We start from the raw sequence: 19,983 nt of genomic DNA on the forward strand, positions 1-19,983 counted from the left end.
AGCCACAGCGCCACTTCTGGCTTTTTTCTTTTTGCTTATATGGTACTGAGGAATCGAACCCAGGGCCTCAGGCATGCAAGGCAAGCGCTCTACCACTGAGCCACCTTCCCAGCCCCATGTGAGACTCTTATCTCCAGTGAACCACCAGAAAACTTAAAGTGCTTAGAGTGCTAGCTTTGAGTAAAATTGCTCAGGAACCACCACTTAGGCCCTGAATTCAAGCCCCAGGACAGGGGGACAAAAGGGGGGTTAGTTTGTGTCTGTTCTGAGACGAACTTGGGGCCTGGGTGCTGTCCCTCAGCTTTTTCATTCAAGGCTGGCTCTCTATCACTTGAGCCACAGCTCCACTTTGAGCTTCTTGGTGGTTAATTGTAGGTTCGAGTCTGTCCTGGCTTGGAACCATGATCCTCAGATCTCAGCACTCTGAGTAGTGAAGGTGATGGGTGTAAGCCACCAAACACCTGGTAGTTTTCCATTTCTCTTCTGCCCCTTATCACCCCATTGGATTGCCACCTGCCCCAGTAAGGCGCCTGGACCACTCTATCTCATGCTAGTCCCCGGAGATGGCTTTCCCATCGGCTGTCTTTGTAGCAGGAAAAGCAGGGAAGAGAGTGGGTCTAGAGATGGTTGCATAGGGGTGATGGTGAAGAGAGACAGGATGGAAGGAGACAACAGGAGGCTGACTCTGGAAGGCTGGGCTTTGTCCTGAAGGCCCCAGACAGCTGTAGAAGGGTTGGGAGTGTGGGCAGCAGAATGGACGTGAGGGGAGAGAACAGAGCTGAGGGTCAGCGTGTGGAGTCATGGTGCAGGGAGAGAAGATGGGACTGAGCCAGGGCTGGAGAAGGTAATGGGGTAGAAGACCTCCGCACAGAGCTGGAGGCATTCCTAATAGAAGGAAGACAGGGTGAGGGAACCCCAGGGGACATCCTGGATCCCAAGGCACAGGTGACATGGCTGGAACTGTAGGTCACCAGGAGGAAAAGATCATGACCCTAGGGCTCGGAGGGAAAGAAGGACACCTGGGTACTGGACAAGCCTAAAGACCTCCCGGTGAGGAACCAAAGAAGCCAGGCACGGTGCATCTACGGCAGTCTCAACTACCTGGGAGGCAGAGACAGGGAAAATCTCGAGTTCAAAGCCAGCCAAGTCAGAAAGACCCTGTCATACAAACAAAACACCACGGAAGGGATAGGGTGTGGCCCAAACAGGCCCAAACTGGTTTTGGGCATTTGGAATATTTCCTCCCCTTGGGGATTCAAACCAGTCTTAGGGTTCTGAGCCCCCCCAACTGGCACCCCGTTCCTGCCCTCGGGGAAAAGGGACCCAACTTGGACATAAGCTTCACATCTGTCACCTTACCCATGCAGGAGCTGTGTCTGGCACACAAGACACAAATGTTGGCTCTACTTGCTAGCAAGGACAGAGATCAGGACAAAGAGTTAGGATGGGAGGAAGAAGAGGAGCCAGAACATGGCAGAGGTCAGGTGAGGCGGCCCAGACAGCCACCTCTGGGAGGGCCCAGCCACCCTTCAGGATCCCCACCCAGTGTCCCATTTCCCAAGGGGCCAGGAGCTGCCGCCCCCTGTTCTGGCTTTCAGCCTCTTCTTTTATCAACAGGTAGCCCTGCCCAGCTCCGGCACCCACGCTCGGCTATGCCTGCCCAGCCAAAGGACGTGCCGGGGCCTGGCCTGAGTCTCTGCCGCCTTCTGCCCGGTGGTCTGGGCTCAGGTGAGGGGCAGGGGTGGGGGAGGTGGTGGTGAAGGGTTTCTCTGTAAATGGCCAGGGAGACAGGAAGATGCAGAGACAGGGTGGGTGGTGGGAGAAGACGAGGAGGAGGAGGAGGAGGAGGAGGAGGAGGAGGAGGAGGGGAGGAGGAGGAGGAGGAGGAGGAGGAGGAGGAGGAGGAGGAGGAGGAGGAGGAGGAGGAGGAGGAAGAGGAGGAAGAAGCAACAGATGGAAAGGGTCTTGACAGAGGGGTGCACACTTGACAGAGGGGTGCACACTCACAAAAGGGATCAAGGACAGTCTCAGGGATGATGGATTTGTTTGCCGTCTGGGTTGCAGTGATGGTTTGGGGTGTGTGTATGTGTGTGTGTGTGAGTGTGCATATGTGTGTAAACTCACATGGTTATACGGTTCCCAAGGCAGATAGAGTGACAGAATGCTTGAGAAATCAGAGGAGGTGGATCTGACTGAACTGCCACGAAAGGTTCACAAAGACAGACAGACAGCAAGACACTGAGACCCAGAAAGACTGACGGGGGGGGGGTGTACAGAGACAGAGAGACCTGAACCCCCAGAGACAAGTCTGAGATGGGCAGAGACAGGCTTGGGAAGATTCCATAGGGAAAGACAACCCTCAGAGGAGAGGAAGAAGAGTTTCGAAAGCAGACACGAAGTCGGAGGGAAGAAGAACATTGAGAGAGAGAGAGAGAGAGAGAGAGAGAGAGAGAGAGAGAGAGATTGAAGCAGGGAGGACCTGGCCTGGGCTGACCTGGGGCTCCCTCCTCCACAACCCAGGGAGGAAGTGAAGGAGGAAGGGCGTGGCACCTGCTCCGGAGAGGGTGGGGGTACTCTGGGGTGGAGGAGAGGGGGGGCAGGAGGAGTGATTGCTAAGGCCAGATGGGAGGCCCTCCCTGCCCGGGAGGGCCCCGGGGGCCTGTGGGTGGTTATAACCCGGCAGGAGCTGCAGCCTGGGAGAGAAGGCTGCAGGAAGGTGTGATGTCAGCAGCTGAGCAGGGAGCCTGACCCACCGCTGCCCTGCCCGGGGACGCTGGGCTGGCGGGTGAGGCCTGCAGGGCGGGGGGGGGGGGGGGCTGTGGTTCCAGATGGGATGCCCAGGGACCAGGGGGGCCGGCGGGGCTGCCTTCCGCCATCAGCCCCCAGGGTGTCAGCTCAGTGCTGGTGGTGGAAATTTGGGATCCTGTCTGTGTGGGAAATGGGGCAGGGAAGGGAGGGGAAGGGTGGGGGGCAAGGGTACTGGGAATCACTCAGCCCTCTCGTTCCCACACCAGGCGCAGAGGTCATGGCTACGGCGGGGTCCTCTCGGATGTGGGTGCTGGGCGTGGTGATCACGGCGCTGGTTCTGGGGGTCACAGGTAACCGCCCCCTCCTACCCTGTGAGTGTACATGGGGGGGGGGTCTCACCCCAGCAGGGGGTGAGTGCGTGCAAGTCTGGGTGGGCTGTGATGCGGGCATGTGTGTGTGTGTGTATGTGCATGTGTAAGGCACACGCGTGTGGGTGTTTTTTCCCACCTTGAGGGGCACCAACCCTCGGCGTCCATGTGTGTGACTGTGTGACACAGGGTGTGTGTTTCAGAGTGTGTATCTCGGCCACTCTGTGGCTCAACATCTGTGGTGCTAGTGTGGCACAGTCTGTAGCCAGGCTGGCCACGTGGCCTCACGCATGGCTGCCGCTGTCCGGGGTGTCTGGGGCTCCAGCCTTCTCTGGGGCATCTCTGTGCGCCCTGCCTGGGCGTGGTGCGTGGAGATGGGTGCTTGTGCCAGGAAGATGTTGTCTGTCTGTGCGTGGCTGTGGCTGGACCAAGCTTCGTGGAGGGCTGACCATGTGTCTGTGCCCAGGGTGGTGGGCGTGGAGGGCTGCTGCCAGGTGAACGCCCAGCTCTGGACCCAGACCATCATGTCCTCAAGTCAGGGCATTTGTATGCAGGATTCCTACCCCCTCGACCCCACAAGATCAAGGCCTTGTCCCTGCCCAGCTGATCACGGCAGGCTCTGCTCTCTCCATCCACTTTCAAAACCAAGTCCCATCTCCACAACCCCTGCAGCCCTGACCCCTGCATCCTGGACCTCAGGGTGTCCCAGGGCCTCTGTACCCAGCTTTACCCTTCCCGGGCTCCCCTGTCCCCCCCACTGAGCTCTAACCCAGCCCAGGAACCCTTAAGGTCCAGCCAAGGCCCAGGACCCCCCTTCCCTTGCAGCCTGGTCCTGCCCCTCATCATCAGTGGCAGGAAGTCTGGCCAGACACGTGTGATCAGTCCCACTTCCCAGTGCATAGGCCCTGCCCCAAGTGTGAGCCCCGCCCACTTTCTCCCCTCCTCCCCACCCCCAGAGCCTGTTCTTACAAACGAGGCTGTCACCTGCAACAACCCCTCTGACAAGGAGACCTCTGGGGACAGCCGGGACGCCGCGGACAGCGGGTCCAGGGACAACTCCAGATCAGACGGCAGCTCCCGCATTGTGAATGGCTCGGACTGCGAGAAGGACACCCAGCCGTGGCAGGCCGCACTGCTGCTGGGGCCCAACAAGCTGTACTGCGGAGGGGTGCTGGTGGACTCCCAGTGGGTGCTCACAGCCGCCCACTGCCGGAAGCCGTGAGTGACCGGGCCCACGGGGCAGGGGCAGGCACAGGGAAATGGGGGCGGGGGGAGGGAGACCCAGGTTGATGGAGGTGAGGTGGCTGCGGGGAGTGGGGGGAAGGATGCATTTATGGAAGGGTTTGGGATGGAGATGGGGTTGGGACGGGCCTTACATGGGGTGGGGTGAGGACAGGGATGGGGTGGGGTGAGGATGGAGCAGTCAGATGGTGGGAGTAGAAGGTGGGAAAGGACTGGAGCTGGCCTTGTATGGAGTTGGCAGTGGCTGGGTTTGGGTTTGGGGAGATAAATATGGATGGTTTGGGTGGCAGGAGGATTGGGGTGAGTTGGGAATTACGGGTCTCTCTGTCTCTCTGGGACGGAGGCTAGGCAGGGATGAGGATGGGGGTGGGGAGCAGCTGCAGAGCTGGGGGCAGGGCTGGGTTGGGGTTGGGTTAGGGTTGGGGGGAAAAGGTGCTAGGGTAGGGGCTCTAGGTGGGTCGATGAAGAGCTTCTGGGTGGAAACTCAGGGTTGGGGTGGAGGAATTGGTAGAGGGTTGAGACAGAGACAGACCAGGCTCTGTCACAGCTGGGGTTGGGGCCGAGTTGGGCCCACCCCCGAGGACAGGGAGCCAGGCTGATCATGCCCCATACCCCCTTCGCCCAGGGTTTACCGCGTCCGCCTTGGCCACCATTCCATGTCCCCCGTCTATGAAGCCGGGCAGCAGCTGTTTCAGGGGGCCAAAGCCATCCCCCACCCCGGTTACTCACACCCCGGCCACTCCAACGACCTCATGCTCATCAAACTGAACAAGAAAATCAAGTGCTCGCACTCTGTCAAGCCCATCCGCATCTCCTCCCGCTGTCCGTCCGCCGGGACCACGTGCCTGGTGTCCGGCTGGGGGACGATCACCAGTCCCCAGAGTGAGTCCCCAGCTCCCCCGGCTGCCACCCACCCGACCTCACCCTCCTCCCGGGCTTCTTATGCTCTTCTGTCTCACAGATAGCTTCCCAAAGGTCCTGCAGTGCTTGAACATAACTGTGCTCAGTGAGGACAAGTGTAAGGATGCCTACCCAGGACAGATCGACAAAACCATGTTCTGTGCTGGCGATGAAGCGGGCAGAGACTCATGCCAGGTGAGGCTGCATTGGGCTCCGTTTATCTCACTGACTTCATATTCCCAAGTAGCACCATCCCATAGAAACAGAATGTGAGGGGCTGGGTGTAGTGGCTTAGGCCTGTAATCTCAGCTACTCGGGAGGTAGAGATCACAAGGATGGTGGTTCAAAGTCAGCCCCAGGCCAAAAAGAAAAAAAAAATTGTAAGACTTCATGTTAACAAAGTAACTGGGTGTGGTGGTTCATACCTACCATTCCAGCGATGAGGGAGAGCATAGGTAGGAATCCAGGCCAGCCCTCACAAAATCCAAGACCCTATCAGAAAAATAGTCAAAGCCATGAAGGCTAGGCTCAAGTGGTAGAGATCCGGCCAAGCAAATGCCAGGCCTGTAGAGTTCAAACTCAGGGTAAGGGTATATATAGTTCCGTGGTGAGGGTGTATATAGTTCAGTGGCAGAGCATCTGCATAGCATATACAAGACCTTGACTCCCAGCACCAGGGAGAAGGGAGAGGAGAGGACAGAGCAGGGGAGAAGAGAAAAGAAGAGAAGGGGAGAGGAGACCCCATGTCTAAGGGGTATTTACCTTCACAAAGCACTCACTACAGTTTTGTCATGGTTTTTTTTGGTGTTTTGTTTGTTTTTTCCAGTCCTGGGGCTTGAACTCAGGGCCTGGGCGCTGTCCCTGAGCTTCTTTTGGGCAAGGCTAGCACTCTACCACTTGAGTCACAACACCACTTCCGGCTGAGGAATTGGACCCAGGGCTTCATGCATGCTAGGCAAGCACTCTACCACTAAGCCGCATTCCCAGCCCTTGCCTGTGTATTTTGAAAAAGGCAGAAATAGAAGGGTCAAGATCTAAGGCCAAAAGTAGGAGACCCTATCTAATTAAACCAAAAAGGGGTTGGCGTGAGGCAAGTAGGCGTGGCCATGGTGGGTGTGATCATGGTGGATTTGACCAGGGGAGGGACTGTAGTGGGGCATGACCAGTGATGGCGTTGGTGGGTGTGGTCAGGGTGATGCAGTGGGCAGAGGCTGTGGTGGGTGTGGCCAGGAGGTGGCACTGAGTAGGGCATGACTAGTGGTGGTTTTGGTGGGTGTGGTCAGGGTGATGTAGTGGGAGGGGCTTTGTGGGCGTGCCCAGGGCTGTGATGGTGGTTTTGGTGGGAGTGGTCAGGTTGGTGGTGTGGGCATGACTTGGGTGGGGCTGTGGTGGGCAGGGCCTTGGTGGGCGGGGCTCGGCCCCAGAGGCCAGCCTGGCACCTGCGTAGCAAGTGTGGGGGCTCAAGTTTTCTGAGTTTCAACCCCCGAACCTCCCTCCCCATGCAGGAGACAAAGCATCTGGGGTGGAAGGTTAATGTCTGTCCCCCTCTGTCTCCCTTTATCCACGGCTTCATCCTGGCCCTAATGCGCCTTCTGTCCTCTTGTCTGCTGCCCTTGGCCCTTCTCCATCTATGGGGTCTCTGGGGGTCTTGGTGTGCCTCCCCTCACTCTCACTGCATCTGGGCCTCTGTCTTGCCCCGCCTTCTCCCTCCCTTTCCCTTTCCTCTTACCCTCCCCATTCTTCTCCCTCCCTCATCCCCCACAGGGTGACTCTGGAGGACCCCTGGTTTGCAATGGTGATCTCCAGGGCCTTGTGTCCTGGGGTGACTTCCCCTGTGCCAAGCCCAACAAGCCTGGCGTTTACACCAATCTCTGCCGATTCAGCAAATGGATAGAGGAAACCATTAAGTCAAACTGACGGGTCACCCCAGAACCTGGCACGCTGGAGCATCTTTCAGAAGCAGAGACCACCCCCCCCTTCCTTCCCAGGCTTCTCTGGGGCCCTTGGACTCAGGGCCCTCACCGCCCCCCACATGCATACACACACATAGACACACACACACACACAGGGGCCAGGCCCTGTGTCTTGATCTGGTTGTGACTCAGTCTCCCAGTGTGTCTTCCCTCAAGATTTCTTCTCTGCAGCCACGACTCACATTTCTGTCCTTAAAATAAAAGGCCTGAAAAGAAGCAGCTTCTGTGTGTGTGTGTGTCCTCCTTGATTCTGCCTCTCATGCTGGGTCATTCAGCCCCCAAGAAACCAAGACCAGCGGGGCTGCTCCCCGCTCCCTCCACACATGGCTGGTCTCACAGCTGCTTTCCTCTAAGAATAACTCCAGAAAGTGAAAACATTGGAATGAGTAAAATAGACCAAAAAAAAAAAAAAAAGTAAAAAAAAATTTTTTTTGTAAGTCATGGGGCTTGAACTCAGGGCATGAGTGATGTCCCTGGGCTCTTTTGATGAAAGCCAGCACTCTACCAGTTTGAGCTACAGCGCCACTTGTAGTTTTTTAGTTTTTAATTGGAGATGAGAGTTTCACAGTTTCAAACTGCAATCCTCAGATCTCAGCCTCCTGAGAAGCTAGGATGAAAAGCATGAGCCACCAGTGCCTGGCCTAAAAAATATTCTTAGGCATGTTTGACTCCTATTTTCTGCACAAGGAACAGGAAATGTTTCCTTCTCTCTCTTTTTTCTATTTCTCCCTACAGCAACCATGTTTTATGAAAAATAAATCCTTGCTAAAATGTTCACCTTGTAAGACCTTCCTTTTTGGTGAGGCAAACTCCCTTCCCTCCCCCCCCAAAAAAAGCTCCTCTTTAGTGGCTTTCACAAAAGTCCTATGATTCCCTCACAAAGACCTATGATTCTTCATGGAAAATGGAACGTTAAGGTAAACACAAGGAGTCAGGATGATTTCTGCATAACAATGGGGGGATCTTATTTGAAAAATAACTAAAGCAAAAACAATGGAGGAATGGCTCAAGAGATAGACTGCCTACCAAGAAAGACAGAATCCCTGTATATGGAAGAAGCACACTGGGTCTGCGCACGAAACAGGACCTGTGGCATCTGTTGCCATTTGTAAAACTGGTCCATCACAGCCAGGATGACAGGAAAACCCCACCATGCCCAGATTTTTCTGTTGAGATGGGGCGGGGGGGGGTGTCTCTTGAATTTCTTTCCCCGGCTGGACTCAAACTTTGATACTTTCAGTCTCCACCTCCCCAGTAGCAAAGCAATCACTGTAGGGTAAAATCTGTCTGCACTTTCCTTATAGTTTTCTGGGTGGCTAAGAGAAGGGAAAGGTCAGTGCTGGCACCTCTGCCTCTTCTTACATGGAAAATTGATGGTCGAGGGTGGACCAGGCACCTTATGGTGAGTCTAGAAGACAAGGTTGAGCTGAGGTTGCCAGAACACAGCTTCCTTCAATTCAGGGAGAAGAATAAAATGGAGTGTCTGGACAGAGTAGTTGGCTGTCCCTAAGGCTGACTGAAAGAGGCTGGTATGGGAAGGGAAGTTTCTAGAAACCAAACACTGAGCTGAGATCTTGAGTAGAGTTCCGTTTTCCAGATGAAGATGTGTCTTTTCTGGAGCTAGAGATAGCTCCAGGAGTTGGAAGATAGGGTCTGCTATGGAGGGCAGGTAGGATGGTGATCAGCCTGCACCCTGACACATGTGGAGGAGACGCACTGGGCCTGTACACTAACACAAGCGTGGAAGACACACCCCATGGCAGTACAAGAAAAAAGCTCCCCGCCCTCCTAGACACTCACTGAGGCTGCAAAACAAAACCCACATCTAAAGACAACCAGATTTCCGGAGAGAAGGGAGATCTCAGAAGACCCTGTTGGAATGGCATCATTGCTCCCCACTCACTTGGGATGGAAGAGCAGTCCTGCCAGTGGAGGGACAGGGGATGCCTGGCTCAGTGCCCTCAGATTGTCACGCAGGTGACACTGGACCAAGGCTGAATGAGTGACCTTGAAGTGAAAGATAAACGTTCAGATCTGGGGGAGGATCTGTGAAATAGGAAAGCCTTCTTGCGATGTCAGCAATACTAATCAAGCTGGGCGTGGTGGCTCCATCCTGTAATCCCAGTTACTTAGGAAGTAGTCACAGAAAGATTATGAGTTGAAAGACAGCTTAGGCAAAGTTAAAAATTAGTGAAACTTGGGCTAGGAATGTGGCTCAGTGGTAGAGTGCTTGCCTAGCATGAATAAAGGCCAGGGTTCCATTCCTCAGTACCACATCAACAGAAAAACTCAGAAGTGGTGCCGTGGCTCAAGTGGTAGAATGCTAGCCTTGAGCCAAAGATCTTAGGGACAGTGCCCAGGCCCTGAGTTCAAACCCGAAGACTGGCAAAAAAAAAAAAAAAAATTAGTGAGATTTTGTTCCAAACACAAAACACAAATAAAATGGCAAGAGGGTGGGTGGTGGAAGGCTCAAAGGCAAATGTAATTGGGAAAGTGATCTGTAATACTAAAATAAACAAAGAAACAACAAATAAAACCACTGTGAATTAATAAGTAAAGAAAAAGAGAGCAGTGCCTTTATCAGAACTGAGGTGATGTGTAAGAACAGGCAATTTGCAAACAGAATGCCAAACACTAGCTGGCCACTGATGGGGCTCAGTTATGGCCCGGAAAAGCCAGTAAGCCTGGAAGCAGAGAGGGTAGAGGGTCAGGACAAACCGTGAGTTCACATTTCACTGGGTGGAAGGAGGGCTCAGGGATTGAATTAAAGCAGCAAACACACTCCTAGTGACTCAGTGATTCCTTCCCAGGCCAGGAACCAAAAGAGTCTGACACACCCACGAGGGGACACACACCACGACCCTGTGACTCATGAGGCATGCTGAGGTGGACAAAGCCCAGAGACCAGACAGTGATGCAAACACAGCTGGCACAGCTTAGAGCTGTGGCGACCACTGAAATACAGGACCGGTCTGCAGGGAGAAGAGGACAGGTGTGCAGGGAGATAGAGTACAGATGAGCAGGGAGATGGAGGACAGGTGAACAGGGAGATGGAGTGAAGGTAAGCATGGAGATGGAGCACAGGATATCAGGGTCATGGAGCTAGGGGAGCAGGGAGATGGAGCGCAGGGGAGCAGGAAGATGGAAGACAGGTGACCAGGGAGATGGAGCACAGGATAGCAGGGTGATGGAGCACAGGTGAGCAGAGAGATGTAGGACAGGCGAGCAGGGAGATGGAGCACAAGATGTGCAGCAAGTGGTGAGTTTTATCTCCTGCGTTTATGGCCCAGGTGCTGCTACACAGCCTTGGCCATCCTCAGCTTTAACTCACTCTAAGTAACACCAAAGTACAGTAAACACAGGACATGAAACCTCCTGGTGGCCACCATTGCAAGGAAATGAGTGTGGACATTTCTCCCGTGTGCTGGACAGCATCTGAGCCAGGCTTGAGCCCACGAGGTGGTGCTGTGGGACCGCGGCCTCTGGTTCTCCCCTGCAAGTCACCTGGTCCCCACGAGGTGACTGTAGGACAGCGGCCTGGGGTTCTCTCTTGCCAGTCCCCCAGTGTCCTTGACAAGGTAGGGCTGCCAGACCACTCTCTGGTTCCCCCTGTAAATCCCTCAGTGTCCACAAGGTGTCAGTGCTGGACTGCAGCCTCTGGTTCTCCCTACGAGTCCCCCTAGTGTCCATGAGGTGGTACTGCCAGACTGCAGCCTCTGGTTCTCTCCCTGAGAGTCCTCTGAGGTTCATGAGGTGGCCCTCAGACTGCAGCCTTTGATCCTCCCATGTGAGTCCCCCAGTCCCCATGAAGTGGCAGAGTCAGATCACAGCTTCTGGTTCTCTCCTGGCCCTGGTCCACACGAAGTGGCACTGTCATACTGCAGCCTCTGGCTCCCCATGCAAGTCCCCTAGTGTCCACATGATGGCGCTGTTGGACTGCAGCCTCTGGCTCCCCCTGCAAGTCCCCTGGTGTCCACATGGTGGCACATTGGACTGAAGCCTCTGGGTCTCCCCTGCTAGCCTGCTGTGGTCCATCAGGTGGCACTGTTGGCCCATGAGTATACACACCAACACACACAGACACAAGTTATACATACACACACATATTCACAACTCTCTACTATATAATATATATAATATTATATGTTATACACACGCATGCCTTTGCTCTGAGCCATTCTCTGCAGACACTTTGGAACCACTCTGGAATCCAGGCAGATGGATATCGTCTTTATGAACCAGGGGCTCCTGAGGGACAGCAGAGTGTCTTTGGGTCAGACCTCCCTTGGGGTAGTGATGACTCCTACTAAACAGTGATGATGGCCATAACAGCATTTCTGGAACCTTCTAGAAACAAGGACTGAAATCACCATCCACCAGGACTACTTAACGGCCATGAATCCTTGTCCTTCCTCTCTGTCTATAAAGTCAGGATTCCTTATGCCACCCCCTCTCCCAGGGCTAGAGGAACCTCAGATTCTCTCTCCAATTCCTTCTTTCTCCCTTCTGGAGGGAACCCTGGATCAAGCACACCAACCTGGGCACACCCCGGGAGGGCATTGTTGTCCCCAGCTTTGTGAGTTATCTACACTAAGTCCTCCCCACCCACCCCCCCCCGTGCCTCCCCTAAAGTCTTCCCTGGGCCCCGGCAAGAGGCGACCAGGATGGCAAGGGCTTGCTGGCCGCTGGCCTGGCCACCATGAGAGCTGGAGGAGGACCTGCTCCTCCAGGTCAGTGTGGCCGGCGCCGCTGGGCCCCTTCCGCCCCTGCCTCTGGCTGCATCTGCACTGATAAGCTGCTCACCTACCTTGACCTCAAATTCCACACAGGACACAGCCAGGGCGCAGGCCCAGGCCTGGGGCAGCACCCACACCTCTCCCCCGCCTTCAGCTGCCCAGTCTCCTCTGCAGCACTGGCCCCCACTCATGAGCTCTGCACCCCAACCCGATCACAGTGGGCATCCATCACCCCCATCCACCCTCCTTGGCGGGGTCTGTCGCTCCAGGGAAACAGAGACACTATGAGCCAGGGACAGACAGGACCCAAACTCCGACAGGGGGCAGAGGAGACAGAGAAGGGCAGAGACAGAGAGAGAGGGGGAGAGAAAGGAAAGCAGAAATAAAGATGAACAGGGAGAAGAGGAGGAGAAAGAGAGAGGCAGAGAGAGAGAAAGGAAGAGAGGGGGGAGGGAGGGAGAGGGAGAGAGAAAGAGGAGGGAGGGAGGGAGGGAGAGAGGGAGAGAGAGAGAGAGAGAGAGAGAGAGAGAGAGAGAGAGAGAGAGAGAGAGAGAGAGAGAGAGAGAGAGAGATTCAGGCCATGAACTGCAGAGTGACAGGGAAACACAGGAAGAGGTGGATGGAGAAAAAAGAGGAGGGAGGGGGAGAATGAGAAAGAACCTGAGAATGAATGAGAATGAATGAGAATGAATGAGAGGAAAGAAGAAGGGGGGAGGAGGAGGAGGAGGAGGAGGAGGAGGAGGAGGAGGAGGAGGAGGAGGAGGAGGAGGAGGAGGAGGAGGAGGAGGAGAGGGAAGAGAGGAGAAAGAGAAGATGGAGGAGGACTAAGGGAGGAGGAGGGCAAGAGTAGAAGGTGGGGAAGAGGAAAAAGGAGAAGAGTTGGAAGAAGAGGAGGAGGGAGAAGAGGAGAGGAAGAGGAGGAGGAGGAGGAAGGGGAGGAGGAGTTGGGGGGAGGAGGAGGAGGGGGAGGAGGAGGAGGAGGAGGAGGGGGAGGAGGAGGAGGGGGAGGAGGTCGGCCGAGCCGAGGCTGGGCGTGGGCCCAGGCTCTGGCCCCTGCTCGAAGCCCCCTGGGCCCCCTGGCGGCCGCCTGCGGCAGGCCAGCCCAGCGGCGGGGTTTATAAATCCAGCCGCAGCAGACACAGCAGCAGGTTCAGAGCCAGAGGCAGCCGTGAGACGCACAGGTCCCCACCGCACGGGGAAGGTGAGTCTGCCACCCCTCGCCCCTGCCCTTGCCCTCACCCTTGGGGCTCACTCTAGAGGACTGTCCCCAGCTCTTGTCTGGACCTGTGGCGTCTGCATCTCCACCTCCCCCCGGCAGCCTCCAGTGCCCTGACCGAGGCTCGATCTCGCCTCTACCTCTTACTCTGGGAACAGATGGGGAGAGGGAGAGATGCTGTACCGCCTTCCTCCCCTCTCCTCTCCTCTCCCTCCTCTTCCCTGTCTCTCCCCTCTCTCCCTCTTTCCCTCTGCCTTCTCTCCCTCTCTCATTCTCTCTCCCTGCCATTCTCTCTCTTTTCTCTCTCCCTCCCTTTCTCTCTCCTTCTCCCTCTCTCCTTGTCTTTCCCTCTCTCCCTCCCTCTCTCTCCCTCCTTCTCTTCCCCCATCCCATCTGTAGGGGTGGGGGCAATGTAGGCTCCCAACCAACACCCCAAGTGTCACAAGGGGACAGAGAAGGGGGGCAAAGGTCTCCAGGTTCACCCCAGGACCCCGTTCTTATTTCCAGGTTCTGAGATGATGGTCACAGCAAGAGCTCCCTGGGGCTGGCTTGTGGGGTACCTCCTCTTTGGGGTCACAGGTATGCGTGTGTGGGTGTCTGCCGAGGGTGGCCACACGTGTGGTGAGGTGATGGCTGTTTGGTGTTTCTGGGTGACACGGGTTGCATCTCAGCAATCTGGGGACAGGGCCAGCTGAAGGCACCACCAGATGGGGGTCGGGGTTCCAGGGACCGCACCTTGCAGAATCTGTGCCTACTCTCTGGAGAAGAGAGGAGGGACACCCTGCCAGCCCGGTGAGCAGGGCAGGGAGGGTGGGGGTCCTGAGGGCGGGCTCCCTCCAAGCCCAGCCCCTCCTCCTGCGGTGAGCTCATCCTGGCTCCCAGACCTAAGCTCCTCCCCGTTGGGCTTTAACTCTCCCGGAGGGACCTGGCCTGACCCCCAAACCTGTCCCCACCCCTGAACTCTGGGTTGGTCACATCCCCCAAGCCCGCTCCCCTACTCCGAGGGGCCCTACACTGTCATCTCCACCACACACACACTCCTCCCAGACCCCTGGCTCGGCCCCCAAGGCTCTGGTCATCCCACTGCACTCACACAGGGCCCTGAAAGCCCTGGTCCTGCCTCAACGTCCCCAGATCTGGCCTAGCCCCTGCAGCCCTGACCACTGAGACTCCGCCCCTGGAGCCCTGGGCCCGCCTTCTGGGCAGGACTCAGCCTTGGCTCCACCCTGAAATCTTGACCCCGCCCTTGGAGCTCTGAGCCTGCCTTCTGGGCGCTCCCCCAGGCCAGCCCTGACCCCGCCCCCAGATCACAGCCACGCCCCCAGCCCTGACTCCGCCCCCAGGGTCCCTCGCCTCCCACAGCCACAGCCACGGCCAGATCATCAACGGGGAGGACTGCAGCCCCTACTCGCAGCCCTGGCAGGCAGCTCTGTTCGCCGACGACGAATTCTTCTGCTCGGGCGTCCTGGTGCATCCGCAGTGGGTGCTGTCGGCCGCTCACTGCATACAGAGGTGGGGCAAGGAGAGGCTTGCGGGTGGGGCCTACGATCAGGCTCCGCCCAGCCCTCCGTGGGTGGTTGCCATGGGAACTGAGCCTGGACCAGCAGAACCCAGGGGGTGGCGCCGGCAGACAGATGCTATTGCTTAGGAAACTAGCCCTAAGCAAGACAAAATCCCAGTTTAGGGGCTGGGTCAGGTCCCAGGGGCCGCCATCCGAGGGCTTCAGGTGGTGGTTGGGGAGCTCTTAGCACAGCATCCAGCTGGGAAGGGGTCTTGGGGTGAAGGACAGGGTGGGGGTGCCCACGCGGCTGCAGAAACTATCACCCGCCGCTTGGCCCTCAGCTCCTACACCATCGGGCTGGGCCTGCACAATCTGGAGGCCGAACAGGAGCCGGGCAGCAGGAAGCTTCAGGCCTCGCTCTCCATCCAGCACCCTGACTACAACCACCCCTTTCTGGCCAACGACCTGATGCTCATCAAGCTGAACGAATCGGTGGTCGAGTCCCACACCATCCGGAGTATAGCCGTGGCGACCCAGTGCCCCACCCCTGGGGAATCATGCCTGGTCTCCGGCTGGGGTCTGCTGAGGAACGGTGGGTGAGCTGGGGGGTGGGTGATCTGCCCCTCTGGGGATGGGGGACAAATCCCCCCTATCCAGCCAGGAAGGGCCTGACCCCCCAAGCTCTGGGTCCCAGGCAGACTGCCCAGCCGGCTCCAGTGCGTGAACATCTCAGTGGTGTCAGAGGAGCAGTGTAAGGAGGTCTTCTCGCCTGTGTACCACTACAGCATGTTCTGTGCCGGCGGAGGACCTGATGGCAAGGACTCCTGTAACGTGAGAGCCGAGCGAGGAGGGTGGATAATGGGGTGGATAACGGGGTGGAAGAAACATGGGTAGAAGACACCAGGAGACATGGGGGGGGGGAGGGAGAGGAATGCAGAGAGGGGAAGGAAAAGAGACACAGAAATTGAAGGAGACAAACCCAGGGAGAGAGAAGGCCTGAGGTTATATGCAGAGAGAGATGGGACCCAGACAGACAGACAAAGGAGAGACAGAGAGAGACCACCCTCAGGGGATCTGCTAGCTGTGAGGGGACAGGAGCAACACCTGGGACTTCCGAGGGGCAGGTGTGTGGCGCTTGTGTTTTGTTGTGCTGTGTGGTGCTCGGTCTTCGCCTCCCAGTGTCATTGGTTCCCCTTTGATTCCACCTGTAGCGCCTGTTCTCTGTGTCTTGAGTTCTGAGACTTTCTTTTTTCTCTTTCTCTCTTCCCTCCTACTTTCACCACAGGGTGACTCTGGGGGCCCCATCGTCTGCAACAAACACCTGCAGGGTCTCGTGTCTTTGGGACTGGACAAGTGCGGCCAGCCCAGTGTACCAAGCGTCTACACCAATCTGTGCAAGTTCACCAACTGGATAACGAAAACCATCCTGACCAGTTAGTCCAACACACCCCAGCCCAAGCAACCCCATGATGGTCCTGCTGAAGAAACCCCGCCCCCTCTGCCCTCATCTAAGAACCCACACCTTTACCTACTTCCTCAAGGGGAGCCCAGACCTCTTCCCTCAGATCTAGGCCTCTTCCCTCAGACTCAGGAGTCCTTTCCTGTACATACTGCCCCCTAGCGTCCCCATGTTGATCTGAACTTGCCACTGCAAAGTTGGTTTTTCACTAATTTTTTTGATCCCTTCCCATCAATAACAGAAATAAAAGTGTGAGCACAGGGTGTGTGTGTGCGCGCGCACGGCATCTTTCCTGCTTCCATTCCCAGTCTCAGATTCCTACTCCCAAGTCCAGAGAGAAAATGAGGAAATATGGAAGAACAGATATCCAGACGTAGAATGAAATGTACTGTCCCAATCTCATTTAGCAGTGGGGACAATACACCCATCTAACCCGCAAAATTTCCACTCCTGTGTACACACATGAACAAACTCATGCTGCTGGGCACTGTTGCTCACACCTGTCATCCCAGCTACTCAGGAGGCTGAGGTCTCAGGATCGAGTTTCAAAGCCAGCCCGAGCAGGAAAGTCTACAAGACTCTTATCTCCAGTGAACCACTAAAAAGCCAGAAGTGAAGTTGTGGCTCAAGTGGTAGAGCTCTAGCCTTGAGTAGAAAAGTTCAGGAACAACACCCAGGCCCTACATTCTAGCCCCAATACAAGCACAAAATAAGGAAATAAATAGCTTAACATCTATAACATTTGTGCCTAGGGATTTAGACTACATAGAAAAAAATACAGATATATATATACATATATATATATATATACATACCTATGTTTATGGAAGTATTTTTATAACAGAACTAGCCCAACAGCCTAAATAAGTAAAGTGCACAAATGAATCATGCCAGGCCCATATGATGAAATATTCAGTCACAAAAGTCAAATGAAACTGGTGCATGCTTGTCATCACAGTAATGGCAAGAAGCATAGACAGGATGATCAAAGTCCAAGCACAGGCTGGCCAAAAGCAAGACCTTATCTCAAAAATGACCAAACCAAAAAGGGCTGGAGGCAGGCCTCACGTGGTAGTGTGCTTGCCTAGCAAGAGCAAAGTCCTGAGTTCAAACCCCAGTATCTCCAAAATAATAAATCAACAAAGAAATGAAATGTTGGCCATATATCTATGCTAATTGCAAGAACTCAGACACCAAGAAAAACTATGTATTGTATATAATTCCCTCAATAGAAAAAAACCATAGAGTCTGACAGGCTGGTGATTTCTGAGAACAAAGTGTGATGGAGAGGGTGGAACGACTGCTCTAATGGCCCAGGCTTCCTTTGGGAGGGATGACCATGTTCTGAAATTGATCATGATGGGGGTGGTTGTGGTGGTTTCAATCAGGAAGGTCCCACCAAAAAAGGCTCAGAGGATGAAATCTTGGTTCCCAATGTGATATTGAGCTATGACAGCTATGTACCAGCTATGACGCTGGTACTCATTCACAGATGAGTTCATAAATAGGAGGTATTATTGGAAACCAGGAAGTGGGGCCTAGATGGAGGAAATCCATTGTTTGAAGGTTTTACCTCAAGCCCCGCCCCTCCCTCTCTGCTTCCTGGCTCCACAAGGTGAGCAGCTCAGTTTTGCCCCACCCTCCCCACAACAAAGCCCAGCTTGGCCTTGCACCTAAAGGAGCCATGGACCGAACCCTCTAACACCATGAGTCAAATCATTCCTCCCTGAACAACTCCTGAATATTCCATCACAAGGAGGAAAAGTGACAAATATCATTGCACAAGAAAATGAACATACCAAATACTGCCAATGGTAACATTTGCATCTTAGAGCAACAAAGTTAATAAAGGATAAGCACACTGGTGTGATGGCTCATGCCTATAGCCCTAGAGACAGAAGGCAGACACTGGAAGGATCACCATTTGAGATTCATCCTGACAAAAATCTTTTGAGATCCCATCTCAACAAGACAAGCCAGGCTGATTAGATTGCAAGAAGAAAGAAGGACAAGGAGAAGGAAAGCAGGAGGAGAAGGAGAAGGGGAGGAGGTAGAGGAAAGAGAAGGAGAAGGAGGAGAAGGAGGAAGAGGAGGAGGAGGAAGAGGAAGAGGAGGAGGAGGAGGAGGAGGAGGAGCAGCAGCAGCAGCAGCAGCAGCAGCAGCAGAAGAAGAAGAAGAAGAAGAAGAAGAAGAAGAAGAAGAAGAAGAAGAAGAAGAAGAAGAAGAAGAAGAAGAAGAAGAAGAAGAAGAAGAAGAAGAGGAGGAGGAAGAGGAGGAGGAGGAGGAGGAGGAGGAGGAGGAGGAGGAAGAGGAAGAAAGAAGAAGAAGAAGAAGAAGAAGAAGAAGAAGAAGAAGAAGAAGAAGAAGAAGAAGAAGAAGAAGAAGAAGAAGAAGAAGAAGAAGAAGAAGAAGAAGAGGAAGAAGAAGAAGAGAAGAAGGAGGAGGAGGAGGAGGAAGAGGAGGAGGAGGAGGAGGAGGAGGAGGAGGAGGAGGAAGAGGAGGAGGAGGAGGAGGAGGAGGAAAAGCAGCAGCAGCCAGAAACATCAGAGAAGTTTGAACAAATTTGACCTCTAGTTAACAAGCAAAATCAGAATTTTACTATACGCTTACAGTTTTCCTATAACATCTATTGAAATGTCAAAGAACATGTTAGACAGTGCTGAATAGAATACTAGTGAAATGAGAGAGATGTTAGAAGAAATTACTCAAAACACACAGGGAGAAAAGAAGATAGATCATGTGAGAGGGATAGTGTGTGAGAGATAATGTCAGAGGACCTTTGGGAGGCAGATGAGACCAGAGGGAAATTCCTCCCAGAAAGGAGAACACAGAAGAGAGGAAAACAATCCTGAAAAATAATAATGATCTGCTAGAAAATATGGCTCAAGACAATGTTCTGAGCAAGATGCTAATGAGAATCCTTGTCTAGACACAAGAAGGTACGGAGTTCCCAAAACAAAGAGAAGGTGCTGAAAGAAGTAAAGAGCTAAAGGCCTAACCACCTACAAGAAAGCAAGTAGGAAAGCAGCCAGACTCCCAGCAGTAATTAAGAAAGCCAGAAGAGAAGTAATGGCTACAAAACCACGTTAATGTAAGTGCCGCTACATGTGCATTTCACAATGATTAATTTTATGCCATGTGAATTTAACTTCAATTTCTGTTTTGTTTTGCTTTCACTCTATAACCCAGGTTGGCCTCAGGCTTGAGATCCTCCTTTTTCAGCCTCCTTAGGGCTGGGATTATAGTCATGAGCCACTATGCTTGGCTACCTTCAGTTTAAAAGAAAATGGCACCTGGTGCTGTCATCCAAGCTACTCAGGAGGTTGAGGTCTGAGGATCACCATTCAAAGCCAGCCCAGGCAGGAAAGTCCCTGAGACTTGTCTCCAATGAACCACCAGAAAACCGGCAGTGGCGCTGTGGCTCAAGTGGTAAAGTGCTCACCTTGAGCTGGAGCTCAGAGACAGCACCCAGGCCCAAAGTTCAGGCCCCATGACCAACAACAACAATAACAAAAAGGCAATATCAAAAAAAAATTTAATACTGGAGAACAATAGTTTGAAAAACTGATCAGAATTAATTTGTTCTAAAGTCCTTCATTGTTTGGGAAAATAGCGAGGCACCAAAAACTAAAATAAAAAATGCATGACTATGTCTGATAAGAAAAATCTAGGGTGACCACTGAAAAATTAAAACAACTACTAAATTCCAAATGAGCAGAAAGGGGGATGTGACGTTTGGGAAACCCCCATCAACTCAAATAACCAGGAAAAAGCGTGGGAAATGCACATCTTTGACAGCTGGTGGTGTGGAAGACTGCCCATCCACGCACATGGCCGGGC

At 54.1% G+C, this 19,983-nt stretch overlaps 2 protein-coding genes across 4 annotated transcripts; both read left to right on the top strand.

The window, feature by feature from the left end:
• The first annotated feature begins 1,712 nt into the window (after positions 1 to 1,712).
• On the top strand, positions 1,713 to 7,442 carry Klk5 (kallikrein related peptidase 5). 2 transcript variants are annotated; one of them, XM_070000458.1, is made up of 6 exons: positions 1,713 to 1,728; positions 3,015 to 3,098; positions 4,073 to 4,334; positions 4,984 to 5,240; positions 5,320 to 5,453; positions 7,023 to 7,442. In XM_070000458.1, the coding sequence occupies exons 2-6, from the start codon at positions 3,026 to 3,028 to the stop codon at positions 7,173 to 7,175; spliced, it is 879 nt and encodes a 292-aa protein (XP_069856559.1). In that variant the 5' UTR covers positions 1,713 to 1,728; positions 3,015 to 3,025; the 3' UTR covers positions 7,176 to 7,442. The 2 variants fall into 2 exon arrangements, with proteins under 2 accessions (XP_069856559.1, XP_069856558.1); XM_070000457.1 differs by lacking the exon at positions 1,713 to 1,728 and adding an exon at positions 2,607 to 2,785.
• Positions 7,443 to 13,128: 5,686 nt separating this feature from the next.
• On the top strand, positions 13,129 to 16,406 carry Klk4 (kallikrein related peptidase 4). 2 transcript variants are annotated; one of them, XM_070000459.1, is made up of 6 exons: positions 13,129 to 13,168; positions 13,691 to 13,762; positions 14,527 to 14,695; positions 15,026 to 15,276; positions 15,379 to 15,515; positions 15,970 to 16,406. In XM_070000459.1, the coding sequence occupies exons 2-6, from the start codon at positions 13,699 to 13,701 to the stop codon at positions 16,120 to 16,122; spliced, it is 774 nt and encodes a 257-aa protein (XP_069856560.1). In that variant the 5' UTR covers positions 13,129 to 13,168; positions 13,691 to 13,698; the 3' UTR covers positions 16,123 to 16,406. The 2 variants fall into 2 exon arrangements, with proteins under 2 accessions (XP_069856560.1, XP_069856561.1); XM_070000460.1 differs by lacking the exons at positions 13,129 to 13,168; positions 13,691 to 13,762; positions 14,527 to 14,695 and adding an exon at positions 14,801 to 14,909.
• Positions 16,407 to 19,983: the final 3,577 nt, after the last annotated feature.

Source organism: Dipodomys merriami, unplaced genomic scaffold, assembly GCF_024711535.1.
Source record: "Dipodomys merriami isolate MVZ:Mamm:240054 unplaced genomic scaffold, mDipMer1.0.p SCAF_57, whole genome shotgun sequence".
In the NCBI taxonomy this organism is placed as follows: Eukaryota; Metazoa; Chordata; class Mammalia; order Rodentia; family Heteromyidae; genus Dipodomys; species Dipodomys merriami.

Excerpts from the sequence above, each read along its gene's own strand:
- Klk5 (XM_070000458.1), top strand. The coding sequence starts at position 3,026 with ATGGCTACGGCGGGGTCCTCTCGGATGTGGGTGCTGGGCGTGGTGATC. Across the intron at positions 4,335-4,983 it reads GCCGCCCACTGCCGGAAGCC|GGTTTACCGCGTCCGCCTTG; the intron begins GTGAGTGACCGG and ends CCCTTCGCCCAG. Across the intron at positions 5,241-5,319 it reads GACGATCACCAGTCCCCAGA|ATAGCTTCCCAAAGGTCCTG; the intron begins GTGAGTCCCCAG and ends TCTGTCTCACAG.
- Klk4 (XM_070000459.1), top strand. The coding sequence starts at position 13,699 with ATGATGGTCACAGCAAGAGCTCCCTGGGGCTGGCTTGTGGGGTACCTC. Across the intron at positions 15,277-15,378 it reads CTGGGGTCTGCTGAGGAACG|GCAGACTGCCCAGCCGGCTC; the intron begins GTGGGTGAGCTG and ends TCTGGGTCCCAG. Across the intron at positions 15,516-15,969 it reads ATGGCAAGGACTCCTGTAAC|GGTGACTCTGGGGGCCCCAT; the intron begins GTGAGAGCCGAG and ends CTTTCACCACAG.